The sequence below is a fragment of the Oryctolagus cuniculus genome, chromosome 2 (assembly GCF_964237555.1).
Source record: "Oryctolagus cuniculus chromosome 2, mOryCun1.1, whole genome shotgun sequence".
In the NCBI taxonomy this organism is placed as follows: Eukaryota; Metazoa; Chordata; class Mammalia; order Lagomorpha; family Leporidae; genus Oryctolagus; species Oryctolagus cuniculus.
In genome coordinates, this window is record NC_091433.1 from 187,501,633 (window position 1) to 187,522,960 (window position 21,328).

The following is a 21,328-nucleotide window of genomic DNA, read 5'->3' on the forward strand; positions in this document are numbered from 1 at the left end:
AGCATGAGTGTTTGTGTTCCTCACTGTTGGCCCACTTGCATTTGCTTGACCCTCCATCTGTCTCTCCCTTCCTTCCCTGGCATCCTAGAGATCACAGCTCACAGACTCCTCCTGTTGTGAGGCCAGTTAGGGAAATGAACTGCATACACTAGGCTTCAAAGGAGGAAGGCAGTAGTGGAGCCCAAGGACCTGGTAAGCTCCCCTGGCCTCCTTTAAAGCAGGCAGATGATGCCTTGGCCCCAACCTGTTGTTGCCACTGTATCCATTTCATCCAATGTTTAAAACAGGAGCTGGAAATTCCTAATGCTGTGTGTGTGAAATGCGGGGGAAATGTCTCAATTCAAAACATCGACATATACTATTCAAGCCAACCCCAAAATTTCATCACTAGTTCACCTTTAGTAAAGAAGATTGGACAAGGACCCTCTTCCTCTCAAGCATTAAAATTCTGCCATTTATACTCAATAAGAGACCTCAGAGCTGAAATTTTCTTGGTTCAATGCAGTCTTTCCATTCTCACATAAATAATAATGAGTTTATTTTGGTTATAAAATGCTCTTCAAGCTTACTGTTTCTTTTAATGTGCTTAACTTTTAAAATTTAAGATGGGGTTATCTTGATATTTATATATACCATGCTGAATTTGAATTTGAAAACTTTTGTTTTTTGACAGGCAGAGTTAGAGAGAGAGACAGGAAGGTCTTCCTTTTCTGTTGGTTCACCTCCCAATGGCCGCCATGGCCAGTGCACTGCACCGATCTGAAGCCAGGAGCCAGGTGCTTCCTCCTGGTTTCCTATGCAGGTGCAAGGCCCAAGCACTTGGGCCATCCTCCACTGCCTTCCTGGGCCACAGCAGAGAGCTGGACTGGAAGAGGAGCAACCAGGACAGAATCTGGCGCCCCAACCAGGACTAGAACCCAGGGTGCCAGCACCGCAGGCGGAGGATTAGCCAAGTGAGCCATGGCACTCTTTTAGGGCTGGCGTCATGGCTTACTTGGTTAATCCTCCACCTGCGGCGCTGGCATCCCATATTGGTGCCGGGTTCTCGTCCCGGTTGCTCCTCTTCCAGTCCAGTTCTCTGCTGTGGCCCCGGAGGGCAGTTGAGGATGATCCAAGTGCTTGGGCCCTGCACCCGCATGAGAGACCAGGAAGAAGCACCTGGCTCCTGGCTTCAGATCAGCGCAGCGCCGGCCGTAGTGGCCGGTTTGGGGGTGAACCAATGGAAGGAAGACCTTTCTCTCTGTCTCTTTCTCACTAACTCTATCTGTCAAATAAATTAAAAAAAAAAAAAAAACTCTTTTAGCAAGACTTAGCTTATTTATATTCCCAAAATCTGTCATTTTGCTTTGATTCAGTAATGGCCTTTGTGTGTTGTCATCTCCATTCCATTCCTTTATACTTTTCTTAATGTCCTCCCATTTACCCGTGCATAACAGGGACTTACCGGTGAGCACTATGCCCAACCCCAGAATAAAATCTCAGGTTAATCACTTTACTAACATGTTTGTTGGCACTGTTGCTGCTGCTGCTGCTGTTCTTTTCTGTTATTAGTGCTAATTTGGCTAAAACTGATTATGTGAGTATGGGGGGTTTCCTTTATTAGTTAATTTTAGTTAATTACCCTGTGCAGTATAATACTCGCTGTTCTCCGTTGCTGAGAAAAAGGAGACACCATTGCCTATGTGTCTGTAGTGAAACAATGGAGATTTCTTCTTTTGATCTATTTTATAACTTTTATTAAGCATTTGTATAATTTTTTTTCTTAATGTGAACACATTTCATGTATTTCATATATACAGATTTAGGAGCATTGTAATACTTCCTACCGTACCCTTTCTCCTGCCCACACTCTCACTCTCCCCCTTTTTCCCCTCCCATTTTTTTTCTCTTATTTCTACAATGATCTACTTTCAGTTTATTTTATACTCATAAGATTAACTTTACAATAAGCAAAGAATCCAACGAAGAGTAAGAAGAGAAAAAAAAAAAAACTATTCCCCAACAGTAGAGACAAGGATTGTACACAATAATTCAATCTCCAAAGTCATATTTTGCATGTTTTTTTGGTACTCGTATTAGTTATCACAGATCAGTGAAAACATATGGTATTTGTCTTTTGGGACTGGCTGATTTCACTAAGTATAATGGTTTCCAGTTACATCCATTTTGTTCCAAAAGACAGGATTGCATTTTTGCTTATGGCTGAATAGTATTCCACAGTGTATATCTATCACATTTTCTTTACCCAGTCATTGGTTGATGGGCATCTGGGTTGATTCCATATCTTAGCTATTGTGAATGGAGCTGCAGTAAACGTGGGAGTATCCATAAGTCTTTTATATGATGATTGCATTTTGTTTAGGCAAATTCCCAGGGGTGAGGTGCCTGGATCATATGGTAGAACTATTTTCATATTTCTGAGGAATTCCATTCTGTCTTCCACAATGGCTGTACTAGTTGACATTCTCAACAACTGTGGATTAGGGAGCCTTTTCCCCCACATCCTCACCAGTATGTATTGTATGTTGGTTTCTGTATGAGAGCCATTCTTTTTTTTTTTTTTTAAAGATTTATTTATTCATCTAAAAGTCAGAGTTACACAGAGAGAGAAGGAAAGGCAGAGAGAGAGAGAGAGAGAGAGAGAGAAGTTTTCCACCCACTAGTTCACTCCCCAATTGGCCACCATGGCCGGAGCTGTGCTGATCCGGTGCCAGGAACCAGGAGCTTCTTCCAGGTCTCCTACATGGGTACAGGGGCCCAAGAACTTGGGCCATCTTCTATTGGTTTCCCAGACCATAACAGAGAGCTGGATCGAATGTAGAGCAGCCAGGACTTGAACCAGCACCCATACGGGTTGCCGGCACTGCAGATGGCGGCTTCACCTGCTATGCTACAGCACTGGCCCCAAGAGCCATTCTGATGGGGGTGCAGTGAAACCTCATTGTGGTTTTGATTTGCATTTCTCTGATAGCTAGTGATCCTGAGTATTTGTTCATGTGTCTGTTGTCACTTTGAATTTCCTCTTTTGAAAAATAGTTGTTCAAGTCCTTGCCTGTTTCTTAACTGGATTGCATGTTTTGTTGTTGTTGAATTTCTTGAACTCTTGATAGATTTTGGATATTAATCTTTTATTAGTTTCATAGTTTTCAGATATTTTTTCCCATTCTGTTAGTTTCCTTTTGACCTTGCTGAATGTTTCCATTGCAGTATAGAAGCTTGTTAGTTTGATGTAACCCACTTGTCTATTTTTGCTTTTATTGCCTGTGTTTCTGGGGTATTATCAAAGAAGTCTTTGCCTATGCCAGTGCCTTGCAGAGTTTCCCCAATGTTCTCTAATAATTTCATGGCATCAGATTGTAGATTTAAGTATTTGGCCTATTTTTCATTGGCTTTTGTATAAAGTGTAAAGTAGAGGTCTTGCTTCATACTTTTACAAGCAGAGATTCAATTTTCCCAACACCGTTTACTGAAGAGATTGTCCTTGCTTCAGGGATTGGTTTTAGCTCCTTGGTCAAACAAATATAAGTTGGTTGTAGATCTTTGGATTGATTTCTGGTGTTTCTATTCTGTTCCATTGGTCTATCCATCTGTTGTTCCAGTATCAGGCTGTTTTGATTATAACTGCCCTGTAGCATCTTGAAATCTGGTATTGTGATGCTTAGAAGAATGACTTTGATTGGTATCACACTGAATCTGTAAATTGCTTTAGGAAGTATGGACATTTTGATGATATTAATTCTTCCAATCCATGAACATGGAATATTTTTCCTTTTTTTGTTTTCTATTTCTTTTTTTAATTTTTATAATTTTCATCATAGTGATCTTTGACATCCTTGGTTAAATTTATTCTAAGGTATTTAATTGTAGCTATTGTGAATTTCATTGAACTTAGAAAATCTCAGCCATGGCATTGTCAGTGGATACAAAGACAATCCTGCCATTTTACCAAACTGTTTTCTGAGTTTTAGCAGTTTTTTAGTGGATTCTTTTGGTTCCCCAAATATAGAATCATCTCATTTACAAACAGGGGTAATTTCATTTCCTCATTTACTTTGTATGCCTTTGATAACTTTTTCTTGCCTATTGGCTTTGTCTCAAACATCGACTGCTGTACCAAACAACAACGGTGAGAGCGAACATCCTTGTCTGGTTCTGGATCTTGGTGGGAATGCTTCCAGCTTTTCCTTATTCAATGTAATGCTGGCTGTGGGTTTGTTTTACATTGCCTTGATTGTGTTGAGGAAAGTTCCTTCTATACCCAAGGTTTTTATTATGAATGGATGTTGTATTTTATCAAATGCTTTCTCTGCATTTATTGAGATAATCATATGATTTCTATTCATTTTGTTAGTGTGATGTGTCACATTTATTGATTTCTGTATGTGGGACCATTCCTACATACCAAGGATACATCCACTTGATCTTGGTGAATGATCTTTTTGATGTGTTGTTGGATTTGATTAGCTAGTATTTTGTTGAAGATTTTTGCATTATTGTTCATCAGTGATATAGGTCTATAATTCTTTCTTTGTTCTATCTTTTTCTAGTGTTGGAATTAAGGTCATATAGCCTCATAAAAGAAGTTTGGGAGTATTCCCTCCCTTCAGTTGTTTTGAATAGATTGAAAAGAATTGGAATTAGTTCTTTAAATATCCCTCTTTGCAGATGATATGATTCTTTATTTAGGGGACCCAAAGAACTCTACTAAGAGACTATTGGAACTCATAAAAGAGTTTGGCAAAGTAGCAGGATATAAAATCAGTGCACAAACAGCCTTTGTATACACAGGCAATACCACGGCTGAGGAAGAACTTCTAAGATCAATCCCATTCACAATAGCTACAAAAACAATCAAATACCTTGGAATAAACTTAACCAAGGACGTTAAAGATCTCTACGATGAAAATTACAAAACCTTAAAGAAAGAAAAAGAAGAGGACACCAAAAAATGGAAAAATCTTCCATGCTCATGGATTGGAAGAATCAATATCATCAAAATGTCCATTCTCCCAAAAGCCATTTATAGATTCAATGCGATACCAATCAAGATACCAAAGACATTCCTCTCAGATCTAGAAAAAATGATGCTGAAATTCATATGGAGATGCAGGAGACCTCGAATAGCTAAAGCAATTCTGTACAACAAAAACAAAGCCAGAGGCATCACAATACCAGATTTCAGGACATACTACAGGGCAGTGGTAATCAAAACAGCATGGTACTGGTACAGAAACAGATGGATAGACCAATGGAACAGAATTGAAACACCAGAAATCAACCCAAACATCTACAGCCAACTTGTATTTGATAAAGAATCCAAAACCAATTCCTGGAGCAAGGACAGTCTATTCAATAAATAGTGCTTGGAAAACGGGATTTCCACGTGCAGAATTATGAAGCAAGACCCCTACCTTACACCTTACACAAAAATCCACTCAACATGGATTAAAGACTTAAATCTACAACCATGAAATTATTAGAGAGCATTGGAAAAACCCTGCAAGATATAGGTACTGGCAAAGACTTTTTGGAAAAGACCCCAGAAGCACAGGCAGTCAAAGTCAAAATTAAATAATGGGATTGCATCAAATTGAGAAGTTTCTGTACTGCAAAAGAAACAGTCATGAGAGTGAAGAGACAACCGACAGAATGGGAAAAAATATTTGCAAACTATGCTACTGATAAAGGGTTGATAACCAGAATCTACAATGAGATCAAGAAACTCCACAACATCAAAACAAACAACCCACTTAAGAGATGGGCCAAGGACCTCAATAGACATTTTTCAAAAGAGGAAATCCAAATGGCCAACAGACACATGAAAAAATGTTCAAGATCACTAGCAGTCAGGGAAATGCAAATCAAAACCATAATGAGGTTTCACCTCACCCCAGTTAGAATGGCTCACATTCAGAAATCTACCAACAATAGATGCTGCAGAGAATGTGGGGGAAAAGCGACACTAACCCACTGTTGGTGGGAATGCAAACTGGTCAAGCCACTATGGAAGTCAGTCTGGAGATTCCTCAGAAACCTGGATATAACCCTACCATACAACCCAGCCATCCCACTCCTTGGAATTTACCCAAAGGAAATTAAATTGGCAAACACAAAAGCGGCCTGCACCTTAATGTTTATTGCAGCTCAAGTCACAATAGCTAAGACCTGGAACGAACCCAAATGCCCATCAACAGTAGACTGGATAAAGAAATTATGGGACATGTACTCTATAGAATACTATACAGCAGTCAAAAACAATGAAACCCGGTCATTTGCAACAAGATGGAGGAATCTGGAACACATCATGCTGAGTGAATTAAGCCAGTCCCAAAGGGACAAATATCATATGTTCTCCCTGATCTGCGACAACTAACTGAGCACCAAAGGGGAAACCTTTGAAACAGTGACTTGATCAGCTCTTGTGCTGACTGTTGATGTACAACGTAATACTTTATCCATTTTAGTATTTTTTTGTTCTAGTACTATTGGTTGAACTCTAATTAACACACAATTATTCTTAGGTGTTTAAATTTTCACTGAAAAGTTATCCCTGTTAAATATAAGAGTGGGAATAAGAGAGGAAGGAGATGTATAATCTGGGACATGCTCCATTGGACTTGCCCCAAATGGTGGAATTAGAAACATGCCAGGGGATTCCAGTACAATCCCATCAAGGTGGCATGTACCAATGCCATCTCACTAGTCCAAGTGATCAATTTCACTTCACAGTTGATCACACTGATAGGTCTAAGAGTCAAAGGGATCACACAAACAAGACTAGTGTCTGCTAATACTAACTGATAGAATCAAAAAGGGAAAGAATGATCCAACATGGGAAGTGGGATACACAGCAGACTCATAGAATGGCAGATGTCCTAAATAGCACTCTGGCCTCAGAATCAGCCCTTAAGGCATTCGGATCTGGCTGAAGATCCCATGAGAGTATTTCAGGCATGGAAAGCCAAGACACTCTTGGGGGGGGGGGGGGGGGAGAAGACCTAAATGAAAGATCTCTGCGAGTGAGATCCCAGTGGAAAGAACAGGTCTTCAAAGAAGGAGGTACCTTTCTCTGAAGGGAGGAGAGAACCTCCACTTTGACTATGACCCTGTCTAAATAAGATCGAAGTCGGCGAACCCAAAAGGCTTCCATAGCCTTGGCAACTCATGACTAGAGCCTAGGGCGATTTCTGATGCCATAAACAAGAGTGGCAAATTGTTAAGTCAACAACAGGAGTCACTGTGTACTTACTTCTCATGTGGGATCAGTCCTTAGTGTGTTGTCCAATGTAAAGTAATGTTATAACTAGTACTGAAACAGTATTTTACACTTTGTGTTTCTGTGTGCGTGCAAACTGATGAAATCTTTACTTAATATAAACTGAATTGATCTTCTGTATATAAAGATAATTGAAAATGAATCTTGATGTGAATGGAATGCGAGAGGGAGCGGGAAATGGGAGGGGTGCGAGTGGGGGGGAAATTATGGGGGAGAAAGCCAATGTAATCCATAAACTGTACTTTGGAAATTTATATTTACTAAATAAAAAAAAAATTTCTGGTAAAATTCACTAGTGAAACCATCTGGCACTGGGTTTTTCTCTGTTGGGAAAATTTTTATTACTGACTTAATCCTGGTTATTGATCTGTTTATCTTTTCTGTGTCTTCATGACTCTATTTTGATAGATAGTATCTGTCCAGGAATCTCCATTTCTTCTAGACTTTCCTGTTTGTTGCCATTTAGCTGTTTATAGTAATTCCTGATGATTATATTTATTTTTGTGGTATACATTGTTATGTTTCCTTTTCCATCTCTGATTTTTTGAATTTGGTTCTTCTCCCTCTTCTTTTTTTTCTGGTTAGTTAGGCCAATGGTGTATATAAATTTTTTCAGAAAACCAGCTCTTCATTTCACTGAAGATTTGTTTTAAATAGCCAGGTGCTCTGGCATTGGGTACATATACATTTTTTTTTTTATTTTTTTATTTTTGACAGGCAGAGTGGACAGTGAGAGAGAGAGACAGAGAGAAAGGTCTTCCTTTGCCGTTGGTTCACCCTCCAATGGCCGCCGCGGCCGGCGCGCTGCGGCCGGCGCACCGCGCTGATCCAATGGCAGGAGCCAGGAGCCAGGTGCTTTTCCTGGTCTCCCATGGGGTGCAGGGCCCAAGCACCTGGGCCATCCTCCACTGCACTCCCTGGCCACAGCAGAGAGCTGGCCTGGAAGAGGGGCAACCGGGACAGAATCCGGCGCCCCGACCGGGACTAGAACCCGGTGTGCCGGCGCCGCTAGGCGGGGGATTAGCCTATTGAGCCACGGCGCCGGCCGGGTACATATACATTATTATTATGGTCACATCTTCCTGTTGAATTGATCTCTTAATCATTACATAATACTCTTGTCTTCTCTTTTAACAGTATTTTTGTTAAAGTCTATTTTGTCTGATATTACGATGACTACACATGCTCGTTTATTTTTTTTTAAGATTTTATTTATTTATTTGAGAGACAGAGTTACAGATAGAGGCAGAGACAGAGAGAAAGGTCTTCCATCCACTAGTTCACTTCCCATATGGCCTCAATGGCTAGAACTGGGCCAATCTGAAGCTAGGAGTCAGGAGCTTCGTCAGGGTCTCCCGCTTAGGTGCAGGACCCCAAGCACTTGGGCTGTCTTCTGCTACTTTCCCAGGTAATAAGCAGAGAGCTGGATCAGAAGAGGAATTGATGGGACACAACCTGGTGCCCGAGTGGGATGCTGGCACCACAGCTGGAGGCTTAGCCTACTGTACCACAGTGCTGGCCCCTACCCATTCATTGTTGCTTTCCATTAACATGGAATATCTTTTTCCATCCTTTCAGTCTGTGAGTATCTGTGTTCGTGTGTTGTGTTTCTTGTAGGCAGTAAATAAATGGGTCTTGTTTTTTAATCCATTCATTCCATCTCTAACTTTTAATTGGAGAATTTGGGCCATTTACATTTAAATTAGTATTGATAAGTAATGATCTGGCCTTGTCATTTTTCCATAAGTATTCCTATTGTTTGCTTTGGATTTCCATTATACTTTTATTAGGAGATTTTCTGCCTTCACATTCTTTTGTATTGATGACTATCTGTGTTTCTGTGTGTAGCACATCCTTAAACCTCATTTGTATGGCTGGACAAATGATGAGAAATTCTTTGAATTTTTGCTTGTTCTGGAAGATCTTTATTTCATTTTCATTCATAAATAAGAGCTTTGCAGAATGCAGTATTGTGGTTTGACAGTTTTTTTTCTTTTTAAGAATTGGATTCTTTTTCTCCATTCTGTTCTATTCCATGGGGTTGCTGATGAGAAATCAGCTGTTAGTGTAATTGGAGATCTTCTGAAAGTAATCTGGTGTTTCTCTCATGCACATTTTACAATCTTTTCTTTATGTTTTACTGTGGGACTTTTGACTACAATGTGTTGTGATGAAGATATTTTCTGATCATGTCTATTAGGAGCTCTGTGTGCCTTCTGTACTTGCATGTCCCCTTCTTTATCTAAATTAGGGAATTTTTTTGTAATTATTTCACTGAATAAGCCTTCTAATCATTCTTTCTTTGAACACCTTATGGAATTCCTAGGATCCGTATGTTGGATCATTTGATAGTATCCCATAAAATCTCCAACACTATTTTTAATTTTTCTAATTTCTTATTCTTTTATTTTTTTTTTGTCTGACTGGGATATTTCCAAATTTGTCTGTAGCACGGATATTCTCTCTTTTGCCTCACCAAGTCTGTTGTTAAAGCTTTCCACTGTATTTTTTATTTGACATATTGAGTTCTTCATTTCTAGTATTTCAATTTGTTATCTCTTCAAAAATCTCAGTATTTTGGGAAAATTTTTCATCCATGTCATATATGGATTTAAAGAAAAAAAGATTTATTTATGGCCGGCGCCACGGCTCAATAGGCTAATCCTGTGCCTGTGGCGCTGGTACACCGGGTTCTTGTCTCGGTCGGGGTGCCAGATTCTGTCCCAGTTGCCCCTCTTCCAGGCCAGCTCTCTGCTGTGGCCCGAGATTGCAGTGGAGGATGGCCCAAGTGCTTGGGCCCTGCACCCCATGGGAGACCAGGAGAAGTACCTGGCTCCTGCCATCGGATCAGCGCGGTGTGCCGGCTGCAGCGCACTGGCTGCAGCGGCCATTTGGGGGGTGAACCAACGGCAAAGGAAAACCTTTCTCTCTGTCTCTCTCTCTCACTGTCCACTCTGCCTGTCAAAGAATAAATAAATAAAAAAAGATTTATTTATTTGAAAGGCAGAGTTACAGAGATGCAGAGGCAGAGAGAGAGAGAGAGAGAGAGAGAGAGAGAGAGAGGTCTTCCATCTGCTGGTTCACTCCCCAGATGGCCACAATGGCTGGAGCTGAGCTGATTCAAAGGCAGGAGCTAGGAGATTCTTCCAGGTCTCCTATGCAGGTGCAGGGGCCCAAGGACTTGGGCCATCTTCTACTGCTTTCCCAGGCCATAGCAGAGAGCTGGATTGGAAGAGGAGCAGCTGAAACTTGAACTGGCACCTATATGGGATGCTGGCATTGCTACAGTGCCAGCCCCCTGAATTATTTTTTTAATTCATATATTTGCTTCGCATTGCTTCTGAGTAATTCTATGATCATTCTTTTGAAATCCTTGTCTGACAGTGTGGGGAGCAACCCGGACTAGACTAAGTTACTGGAATTAAGACTTATTCTATGCATCTGCTCTCCCACAATATGGCGCTGAGAAGGGAGAAACAGCTTCTATGCAGCTGCCTCCAGTTCAACCAATAAACTGTAGGACCTGCTCCTGATTGGAGGAGAGCAGTGTACTCGGCGTGTGGGTAGCAGAGTTGGGATTGGTGGAAGAGGACTATAAAGGAGGAGAGACAACATGCACCGGGATCATCTAAGGGGAACATCTATCTGAAGGAACACCTGTGCAGCCCCCGAGAGAGCCGGCCGGCGGTGTGCTGCTCCCCCGCGGAAGTGGGGAGAGCGGCAGGGGGAACTGCCCTTCCACGGAGGTGGAAGGGATGGTAGCCAACCCGGGAAGAACCAGCAGCAAACCCGGGAAGGGCCGAGCAGACGAAAGAGCAACGCAGGGTCCTGTGTCGTTCCTCCACGAAGACGGGGAGCGACATCATGGTGCCGTGACTCGGATATGAAGCCTAGGCAGGGTTTAGTGTCGCTCCTCCATGAAGAGGGGGAGCGACATAATGGTGCCGTGACTCGGATATGAAGCCTAGGCAGGGTTTAGTGTCGTTCCCCCACCTAGAGGGGGAGCGACAGACAGTTCATCAATCTCTTTGTCTGCTGTTCTGTTCCTTTGGAGGAGTCATATTGTCTTCCTTGTCCTTGTTCCTTATACTTCTGTATTTATTTTTAGGCATTTGTGGAAATACTTACTGTTTTTCACACTGATGGGTTTTATCTTTAACTCTGTGTCTTGGTGGAGTATCTGCTGTTTCAGTGAGTACTCAGTGGCATATGCTGGGTGGAGCTAGGGAACTCTGGTCAGTGCTCCAGGATGGGGTGAGCATCCAGGGTGACCCCGAAGCTGAGCTTGGTAGATCTCTTTCTTCAGCTGGGGAGAGGTTATGATCATGCGTATTATTATGCATATAATCACACCCTCACCTCCTTTCTTCCAAGGTGATCAGTGACGGGGCTTAGCTCACCGTGGGTACAGCCTTCATGCATGCTGGTGCATGAACCTTACAAAGGATCTCTGTAGTCCTCGTTGTGAGCATGGATCCCGCTGCAGTCACCCACCCCAGACTGTCAGGGAGCTCTGAGCCTCTGTTGCCAGACACAGAGATTGCCCGGAGGATTTGCTGTGCCCTACTCTGAATCATACATTCACAGAGTTCTCAGTCACAGCACGCAAGACTTGCACAGTTGTGGGGTACAGAGGAACCCACGTGCCCTGTGAGCCTGCCCCATCCACAGAGCAAGCCAGCTGCCTGTGGGTGCTCCGCCATCACAGTATGAGCCCCAGAACCTGTGATATGCTGGGAGGATGGGGACACCTCACATTCCTACGTGGGTGCCCAGCCCCCTGTCAGTCTTTCCTGCTGGGCTCAAAGTCAGTGGGAAATGAGCATTTTCCCCACTGGTAAAATCTGCTGGTGACACGCACACACAGGAGCCACTGCAGCCTCTACTGGAGTCCAAATGGTGTCTTCTGCCCCCTGGGTGCCAAGTGCCACTGTTGAGTGATGAGGAGAAGGAAATGTGCTTTTCTTCCGCTGGATTATTTCGGTACCCTGCTCCCAACGAGGGCTCCAGGCAGGGTGGTCCTCTAGGCTCTGCCTCATCACTATTGCCAGTGGCATGGATTGCTGCAGCCTGCTCTCACCTTGGTCTCAGATGCTGGTATGTCCTGCAGCCTGAAGCTGTGGGGTCACGTGCGGTGTTCCTGCTTACTGCTGCACATCCGCTCCCTCACTGTGTCCCTCGTCCCTTCTGTAGACTTCCCACTGCGAACTTCTTCCCAGCTGCCCCTGGGAATGCACTTCCTCTGCTTTCCTGCTGTTTTCACCTGGTCACAGCAGCGTGTCTTTTCCCTGTTTAGCCATCTTAGGATTATCTCATTTGTATAATTTTTATAATTTGTATATTTTGAAATAATGTTCTCTTTTTGCATCCTAGGTTTATTAAATTTTTACCTTGCCTTTGTAAAAGATTTTAGAGATGGAATAACTTTCCCTCTTCCTATTCTGGTTTTTTTTACATTATAAGAATCATAATTGTTATTTTTTACCCATGAATTATCTCAAAAAATTTCCAGTCCACACAAACGTTGTAAGGATAAAAATAATAAATATCTACATACTCTTCCCTTTGGATTTAGCGTTCCTTAACCTTTTATCACAGGTGTGTGTGGGGGGGGGGGGTGAACCATGAGAGTGACTGCAGATTTTAAAATTCAGGTTGGATTCAAAATGTAAATTATTTGCCAGATAAGAACTTCAGGAGATAGAGCTGTGTCGGTGTCCTGGACACCTGTTTCGGAAGCGCTGTCTTTCCTTGCTGTGTCGTCGGACGGATAGCCAGTGAAGCTCATCGAGGACATGGTGCTTCTGGAACACAGCAGCTCTGTCGGAGGAATGCTTTCTCCCAGTTTTATTATGTATCTGAACTATCAGCCAGGAATTAAAGCATATTCCTCCAGAATGTCAAATATTATTAGCAGTACAGTGAGTTCTAATGTTAAAGGAGTCTAACTCAATTTACTAACTTGAAAAATATTTTAATAATCATTCTGTATCTTACCATTACCTGAATAATTTTAATTTGTTGTCACAGTGTTCTGGAAGGTGTCCCAATTTGAGTCAGTAGCATTGTAGAGACAGGGCACTCGAGCAGCCCAAGTTCAAATATTGGCTTCACTGCTTAATGTGTCACTGTGGACACATTTTTAAACTTCTCTATAATTGTTTCCACATCAACAAATTGGAGATGATAACAGTATCATTATGAAGAAATGATACAATTCATGGTACCAAGTAAGGCTGAAGAAGTTGGGTCATGTTTTCATTCTTGGTCACCATATTCAGCTTTTGGGTCAGTATTGCAGCTTCCAGCTAGTGTTCATGACTGCAGCTTCCTGCCATCCTGCCTCATCCTACTTACCTCCCCCTTGGCACTTGGGTGGGAATTGTCAAAAATCAGTTTTATGTTATGTGAAACTGGCCTGGCGTCAGAGCCAGAAACACACTGCAGACTTCTTTCCCCTGAATTAGATAACTTCTAACCCCCTCTTAAAAGCCCTGAGTCTGCCCCAGCCTGGGCATGTCTTTTGCCACTAACAAGGTTTTGCTGTTCCACTGCCCAGGAAGTCCTTTGTCCTTTCCAATTCGATACAAAAGCTGTCCTTTAAGATGCTAGTTGTCATTCATCTAAATAGTTATGTGCTGCACACTGAATTATATGCTTTACATTCATTTTATGATTCTGCTGGCTTCTCAACTCCATGAGGAAGGTGTTATCCATCTTCATTTTACAAGAAAAGGGTCCTGAGGTTCAGAACCGTTAGTGACTTCTTGGTCAAAGTAGTGCTGTCAGGAACCGGAAACTGAATCTGGGCCTGCCCACTGTGGAGCGTAAGCTTTCAGAGATGTCAGTGGCACTGTTTTCTTAGCCTTGCTCTCCATCTCCTGGTCACAGGTGAGAAAGCCCGTCCTGCTGTAGCCCCCTCCTCTAGTTTACCACCCACACATTTGTGCTTTAAGCTCTTCCTGAGTGCTCTGTGTTCTTATATTTTCTTGATATTCCTTGTCTGGATGATATTTTCCCAGCTTGCCATTTTCAATATTCTGATAATTTTTTCTGTTCCTGCTGCCTCCTCTGTGGAACCTTCTCTGATTCTATTTGCTCCTCCTCCAAGATGATTGTTCAAATTTCTGTTCTGTTAGTAACTTGTATAATGGTCACTTTTGAAGTTTTTCTGTCTCATTGTATTATTAATTCTTTGAAGGCAGAGACCACATAATTTTGTATCTCTGTATTCAGCACAAACTGTAGTGTTTGATGACATTGATAACAATGATTATGTTTATGACAAGTGAGGGTTACTGTTTCTCTGTGCCATATACTGTGTTAGAAGCTTTTTATTCACTATCTTGGTTTCACTAATTCCAGGAGACAGATTCATGGATCTTTGTCATGTCAACTTAACCATAAAATGAGAATGACAGCACTTGTGATTTTTCTCTAAGGTTGTTAGACAAGGATGGGGGCCAGGATTTACTCTATTAGACTGTTTTTATAAAAGTTATTTCCATTACATCATACTGTGTACTTATTTTACAAATAGGTAGGAATCTAGGAAATACCTCTGGCATTTTTTACACTCCCAGTTTTCCCATTTCTGATCAATGTTTGAAGGGGCACTCATAGGTTAAACTAATAAATGACTTCATAAACTTAGGAAATGCTGAACCCAGTTGCCCACAAAAACTTATCAGTTATTAGGTTACCAAATATAAATAATATATACATGTGTTTATTTAAATAATAAATTATCATAAGACAACATTCCACAAGTATAATAGAATACATACTATGAGGCATACTCAATGCCGTTGTACAATTTAATTCTTCTTAGAAGTTTTTTTTTTTTTTTTTTTTTTAAATGCCTTGTAGTTTTGTTTAGGGCATAGATTCTGTGTTAAGGTTGGTTAGTCTTGGACTCAGTATAGGTGATATATTGTTGAAAGTCTTATGAGGATCTGGGTACAAAAAAATTCATATAATTCAGTGTTCTAGCATGGATCCTCAGGGCATAGTGGGAGTAGATAACCCCTTAATAGTCATTGATAGTAATTCGTTGATGATCTTCAAAGGTATTTTCCTTATATGGTCTATCTGGGATTAGAGGAGAAGAGATTCTGATACTAGAGAGAAACTTTTATACAAAAGTCCCTTTTTTCTAAATATTTTTAGACTTTCCAGTTCTATAAAAAACCAAGTATTTATATTTTAAGAGTAATATAAAATTTGATATTCTATCCACATGATGTTTAAAAATTACATTCATTTTATGTAGTTTTTAAATACCTAATATGATTTTCTATAAACCCTCAAAAACCAATATTTTTCATCTAAAGAAAAAAAAAGATCCAAAATCCAAGTATTTTTTAAAAATATTTATTTATTTATTTGAAAGTCAGAGTTACACAGAGAGGAGAGGCAGAGAGAGAGAGAGAGAGACAGGTCTTCCATCCGATGGTTCATTCCGCAGTTGGCCGCAGCAGCTGGAGCTGAGCCAATCTGATGCCAGAAGCCAGAAGCTTCTTCCAGTCTCCCACGTGGGTTCAGGGGCCCAAGGTCTTGGGCCATCTTTTACTGCTTTCCCAGGCCATAGCAGAGAACTGGATAGGAAGTGGAGCAGCCGGAACTAGAACTGGCGCCCATATGGGATGCCGAAGCTTCAGGCAAGGGCGTTAACCCACTGTGCCACAGCGCTGGCCCCCCAAAATCCAAGTATTTAAGTCAGTGAACATACTCAATTTTGGGAAGGGGGTAAAAAGACTAAGGTGTTTCCATTCATTGTGTGTGTGTGTGTGTGTGTGTGTTTAATGATACATGTCTGTGTGGCACTGTGTGAGTCTTTGGGTACATGTATACATTGTATATTGTCCAACCAGGATAAATATATCTGTCTTCTCAAACATTTTACATTTCTTTATGGTGAAAACATCCCACATCTTATCTTCTATTTATTTTTTTAACGAGAAATGTACAGTATGTTAATATTATCTGTTGTCACCCTACTGTGCAATAGAACCCCAGAACTTCTTACTCCTATCTAGCTATAACCTGATACCCATTGGTCAAACTTGCCTCACAGCTCCCTTCCTATTCCCTCCCAATGCAGGGTCTCAGTCCACCCGTACCGGATGGACTGGGCCCGAGGAAAGGCAAGTGGGCCGCTCGCCCGTTTCCCAGCCTCCCGATCCGGGAGACAATCAGACGCAGTGGGGAGCCAAGTCAAGCAGGGACTCGTTTATTTTGTGCGGAACAGAGCCTTTTTTTTTTTTTTTTTTTTTTTTTTTTTTTTTTTTTTTTTTAATTTTTGACAGGCAGAGTGGACAGTGAGAGAGAGATAGAGAGAGAAAGGTCTTCCTTTGCTGTTGGTTCACCCTCCAATGGCCGCCGCTGCAGCCTGCGCACCGCGCTGATCCGATGGCAGGAGCCAGGATCCAGGTGCTTTTCCTGGTCTCCCATGGGGTGCAGGGCCCAAGCACCTGGGCCATTCTCCACTGCACTCCCTGGCCATAGCAGAGAGCTGGCCTGGAAGAGGGGCAACCGGGACAGAATCCGGCGCCCCGACTGGGACTAGAACCCGGTGTGCCGGCGCCACTAGGTGGAGGATTAGGCTATTGAGCCACAGCGCCGGCCTAGAACAGAGCCTTTTAAAGCACAGAACTGCAGAGTCATTGGGGCAGGGCATAAGGACCAACCAATCACTTAAAAGATCATTTTACGGGGCGATTTCTATGGGACTAGCCATATGTCTATGCACTTGCTATCAGTTGTCATCAACTTCCCTTGATGTTGCGCAGCCCATTAGCTTTGGTGGTAAACAACTTTGAGTTCCACCCACCTTACTTCCTCTCAGCGCCATCTTTGAATTGCCTCGTGTAACTAATTTCCCCACATCCCAAGACTGTGGTAACCACCTATTTTACCCTTAATTTCTCTGAGATTACCTTTTTTTTAGACTCTGGATATGAGTGAGATCATTGGATACTTGACTTTCTGTTTTGGCTTACTTTACTTAGCATAATGACCTCCAGTTCCATTTATGCTGTTGCAGATAACAAGATTTCATCATTTAATGACTGAGTAGTATTACATTACATGTATATACTACATTTTATTTATTCATTCATAAGTAGATGTGCACATAGATTGTTATTATTTCCTGGCTATTGCGAATAGTGCTGCAATGAACATTGAAGTGCAGATGTCTCTTCAATACTGTGACTTCATTTTCTTAGGATATATGTGCCTATAGTGGGATTGCTGATTTTATGGCAATTCTATTTCTATTTTTAAGTTTTTTGAGAAGCCTCCATAAAGTTTTCCTTAATGGCTCTTTTGTATTTGTACCAACAGTGCAAGGGTTCCCATATCTCTGTATCCTTGCCAATGTTTATTATCTTTTGTCTTTTTGATAATAGCTGATCTAACTGGAGTGAAGTGATATTTCATTATGGCTTTGCATTGTGTTACCCTGATGTTTCCTGATGTTGAACATTTTTTCTTGTACCTGTTGGCCATTTGTATGAATTCCTTTGAGAAATGTCTGTTTCAGTCTACTGCTCATTTTTAAATTGGATTAATTTGTATTTTGATATTGAATTGTGTGAAATCCTTTTATATTCTTCTCATTAAGTCCTTGTGAGAATGTAGCTTCCGAATATTTTCTTCCATTCTGTAGGTTACCTCTTCACTCTTGATTATTTCCTTTGCTATGCAGAAACTCTTTGGTTTGATGAAATTCCATTTGTCTATTTTTGCTTTTATTTCTGATGTTGTAGGGATCTGATCCAGATAATCCAATGTCCTGAAGTGTTTCCCCTGTGTTTTCTTGCAGTAGTTTAAAGTTTCAGGTCTTTTATTTAGGTCTTTAATCCATTTCAAGTGGAGTTTTTTTTATACATGGTGAGAAATAAGGGTCTAATTTTACCTTCTGCATGTGCATACCGAGCTTCCCCAGCACCACCTAGGGAAAACACTGTCCTGTACCTTTGTATGTTCTAGCACCTTTGCCGAAGATCAGTTGGCTAAAGGTGGTGTGACTTAAGCCAGGTAGTATAATGCCTCCTACTTTTTCTTTTTGCTCAAAATTGTTTTGGCTGTTTGTGGTCTTTATGGTTGCATACAAATTTTAGTAATGTTTTTGTTGAATTTTGTGAAAAGTGTCAATATGTTTTGATGGCGATTACATTCAGTCTGTGTTTCGCTTTGGGTGGTATGGACATTGTAGCAATGTTGATTCTTCCAGTCCATGTACTTGGAAAGTCTGCATTTGTGTGTGTGTGTGTTGGCTTCAGCACCTTTCACCAATGGTGTACAATTTTCACTGTAGAGCTTTTTACCTCACTGGTTAAGCTTATTCCTAGATACTGTGTTTTGTAGCTACTGGAAATGAGATTGATTTCTTGGTTTTCAGAAATTTGCTATTGCTGTAGATAGGACAATGCTACTAGTTTTTGCATATTGACTTTATATCCAGTAACTTTGCTGAGTTTTTTTTTTTCTTCTTTTATTCTGATAGCTTCCTATGGAGTCTTTGAGATTTTCTATTTATAAGATCATATCATCCACATACAATGACAATTTGACTTCTTTCTGATTGGTATACTTTTTATTTCTTTCTTGTTACCTAATTGCTCTGGCTAGGACTTGAAGTACTATGTTGAATAAAAACCATGAAAGCATCATTGTCTTGTTGCAGATCATAGTGATTATAAGGTCAGCTGTTAGCTTGTTATACAATGCCTTTATTATGTCCAGGTGTGTTTTCATCATGACGCGGTGTTGAATTTTATCACGTCTTCTGTGCTCACCGAGAAGACCACGCGGTGTTTGTTCTTCACTCTGCCGATGTGTTTGAACCATTCTTGCAGCACTGTGCTGAACAGCATTTGATCTTGGAGACTAACCTTTTTCATTGCTATTGGATTCCATTTGATACTAGTTTCTGGAGAATTTTGGATATATATTCATCTGGGATGAAGCTTTCTTTTTGTTGTGTTCTTGTCTGGTTTTGGTATCAAACTAATGCTGGCCTCATAGAATGAGTCTGGAAGAATTCCCCTTTCTTATGTTTTTTTTGAAATAATTTGAGAACACTGCTCCTTGGTTTGCCTTACAGGGAGGAGTTGGTCTCACCTGAGGACCTGCTGGAGTGGCTGCGCCCTTTCTGCGCTGACGACAGCTGGCCGGTGCGGCCTCGCATCCAGGTGCTGCACATCTTCGGGCAGTCGTTTCACCTGACGGAGGAGGACAGCAAACTCCTCGTGCTCTACAGGACGGAAGCCATTCTCAAAGCTGCGTGGCCCCAGAGACAGGTAGGGGAGCGCCTGACTGGGGCTGTTTTACCTTCTAACAGATACTAGATGTCAGGATTATTAGTTCTGGGTTAGTGAATACTATGTTCAAGTGAATCATCAGCTTCCCATATATTTGTCATTATAGCCATTTAGTCATTGACAGCAAAGGTTTTTTTTAATTCTCTCCGTGTTTCACCTTGCATGTGCATTGTAGAAGGTGTCTCCCCCACTGAGCGTGAGTGCACTGTGTTTCTCTCTGTAGCAGGGAGGATTGCTCAGTGTGCATTAATTCTGGCAGCTCACCTCTTCTCAGGAGAAAAGCTGATGTGAATGAAATGCAGTGTGTAGTTCAGCCAGTTCATCTCTTCCGTGCTCTGTCTTTGCACTAAAATGCCCTCCCTTCTCTGTGCCTTGATGAACATTATGGAGCAGAGATAAAAGATCTTCATGTCTCCATTCTCTCCTGCAAGGCTCACTCAGTCTCTGCTCTCTGGAATCATCTTCCCTTCCCTAACTGTTGCAAGTTGAATTCTTTATCTTTGAGCTTTAGTTATCTATTATTATTATTAAATTGTTGTCTACCCATTACCCTGAAAACCCTGTTCTTCTTTAAATCCCTCTAAGTATGCTGTGCACACACTCAGAAATACTTGTTGATTCAGTAAATGGGAGTACTGATTTCTATATCAAAAAAGTCAGATGGCTATTGAAGGCTGAAATTCTAAATTGATGCGCCATAATGACTCAGGATGTAGGAGCCATCCACCTCAAACAAGTGCTTCAGAGTGACCCTTGGAAACCAAGATCTCTTAGATTATCTCACTGTCTGTTTCCTGACAATCTGCCTCCAACTCAGTGTGCCTTTTTTTTAGTAATTTATTTTTATTTATTTAAAATTCAGAGTTACAAAGAGAGAGCGACTGGGAGAGATAGAGGTCTTCAATTTTCTGGTTCACTCCCCAGATGGCTCCAGTGGCCAGGGCTGGGCCAGGCCAAACCTAGGAGCCCGGAGCTTCTTTTGGGTCTCCCACATGGATATGGGGCCCAAGAACTTGGGCCATATTCAGCTGCTTTCTCAGGTTCATTAGCACGGAGCTGGATCGGAAATGGAGCAGCTGGGTCTTGAACTAGCACCCATATGGAATACCAGCATCATTAACCCCTCAGTGTGCCTTCTGATTTTAAAGATTTGTTTGTATTTTTAATATTCTTAATACTACTTTTGATGAATAATTAATCTATTCTTTTAAAGAATTAATTTCAAATTTTAAGAATATGTGGGAACTCATGTCAGAATATCTGTTCTTATTTTTCTCTGTGAGAGAGATAAATACTATTTTTATTCTTCCAAATTAAAGAAAAGGAGAGGCAAAAAGTATGAATTTCTCAAAGATTCTCTAGTGTTGTTGCCAAAGGCTCCGTCTCTGGGGCCTTACCCACACATTCAGTCTTCATGCTTTGTCTGAATTACATCAGGGGCCACTCACAGGAACACAAGTGAAATGGATGGTACTGTATTCCGGGGATGAGAGACTGGACGTTGGAGGTGTGCTTGTTTTCAGCAAATATGGAGGTCCCCACAGCGTCCCTGAGGTGAACCCTGTACCAGGGCATGTGGTGTTTGTGCGTGGAACTTTTGGTTCTGGCTCTCAGCCTGAAACAAGTGGACAGTTACTACCATCCGGATCTTTCCTGACACCACCTCCAGCTTTCAAGTTACAAGCTTGCTCGATTTCATCTTCCTGAATTGCTGGAGCCTGCC

At 41.5% G+C, this 21,328-nt stretch overlaps 1 protein-coding gene across 3 annotated transcripts in view; it reads left to right on the forward strand.

The window, feature by feature from the left end:
• Window positions 1–21,328, forward strand: part of NBAS (NBAS subunit of NRZ tethering complex) — a 461,789-nt gene that overhangs the window by 382,299 nt on the left and 58,162 nt on the right. For all 3 annotated transcript variants that reach the window (XM_070069748.1, XM_070069749.1, XM_070069750.1), the window contains exon 48: window positions 19,389–19,584. In XM_070069748.1, the coding sequence (XP_069925849.1) occupies window positions 19,389–19,584 (196 nt within the window). The remainder of the gene's footprint in view (window positions 1–19,388; window positions 19,585–21,328) is intronic.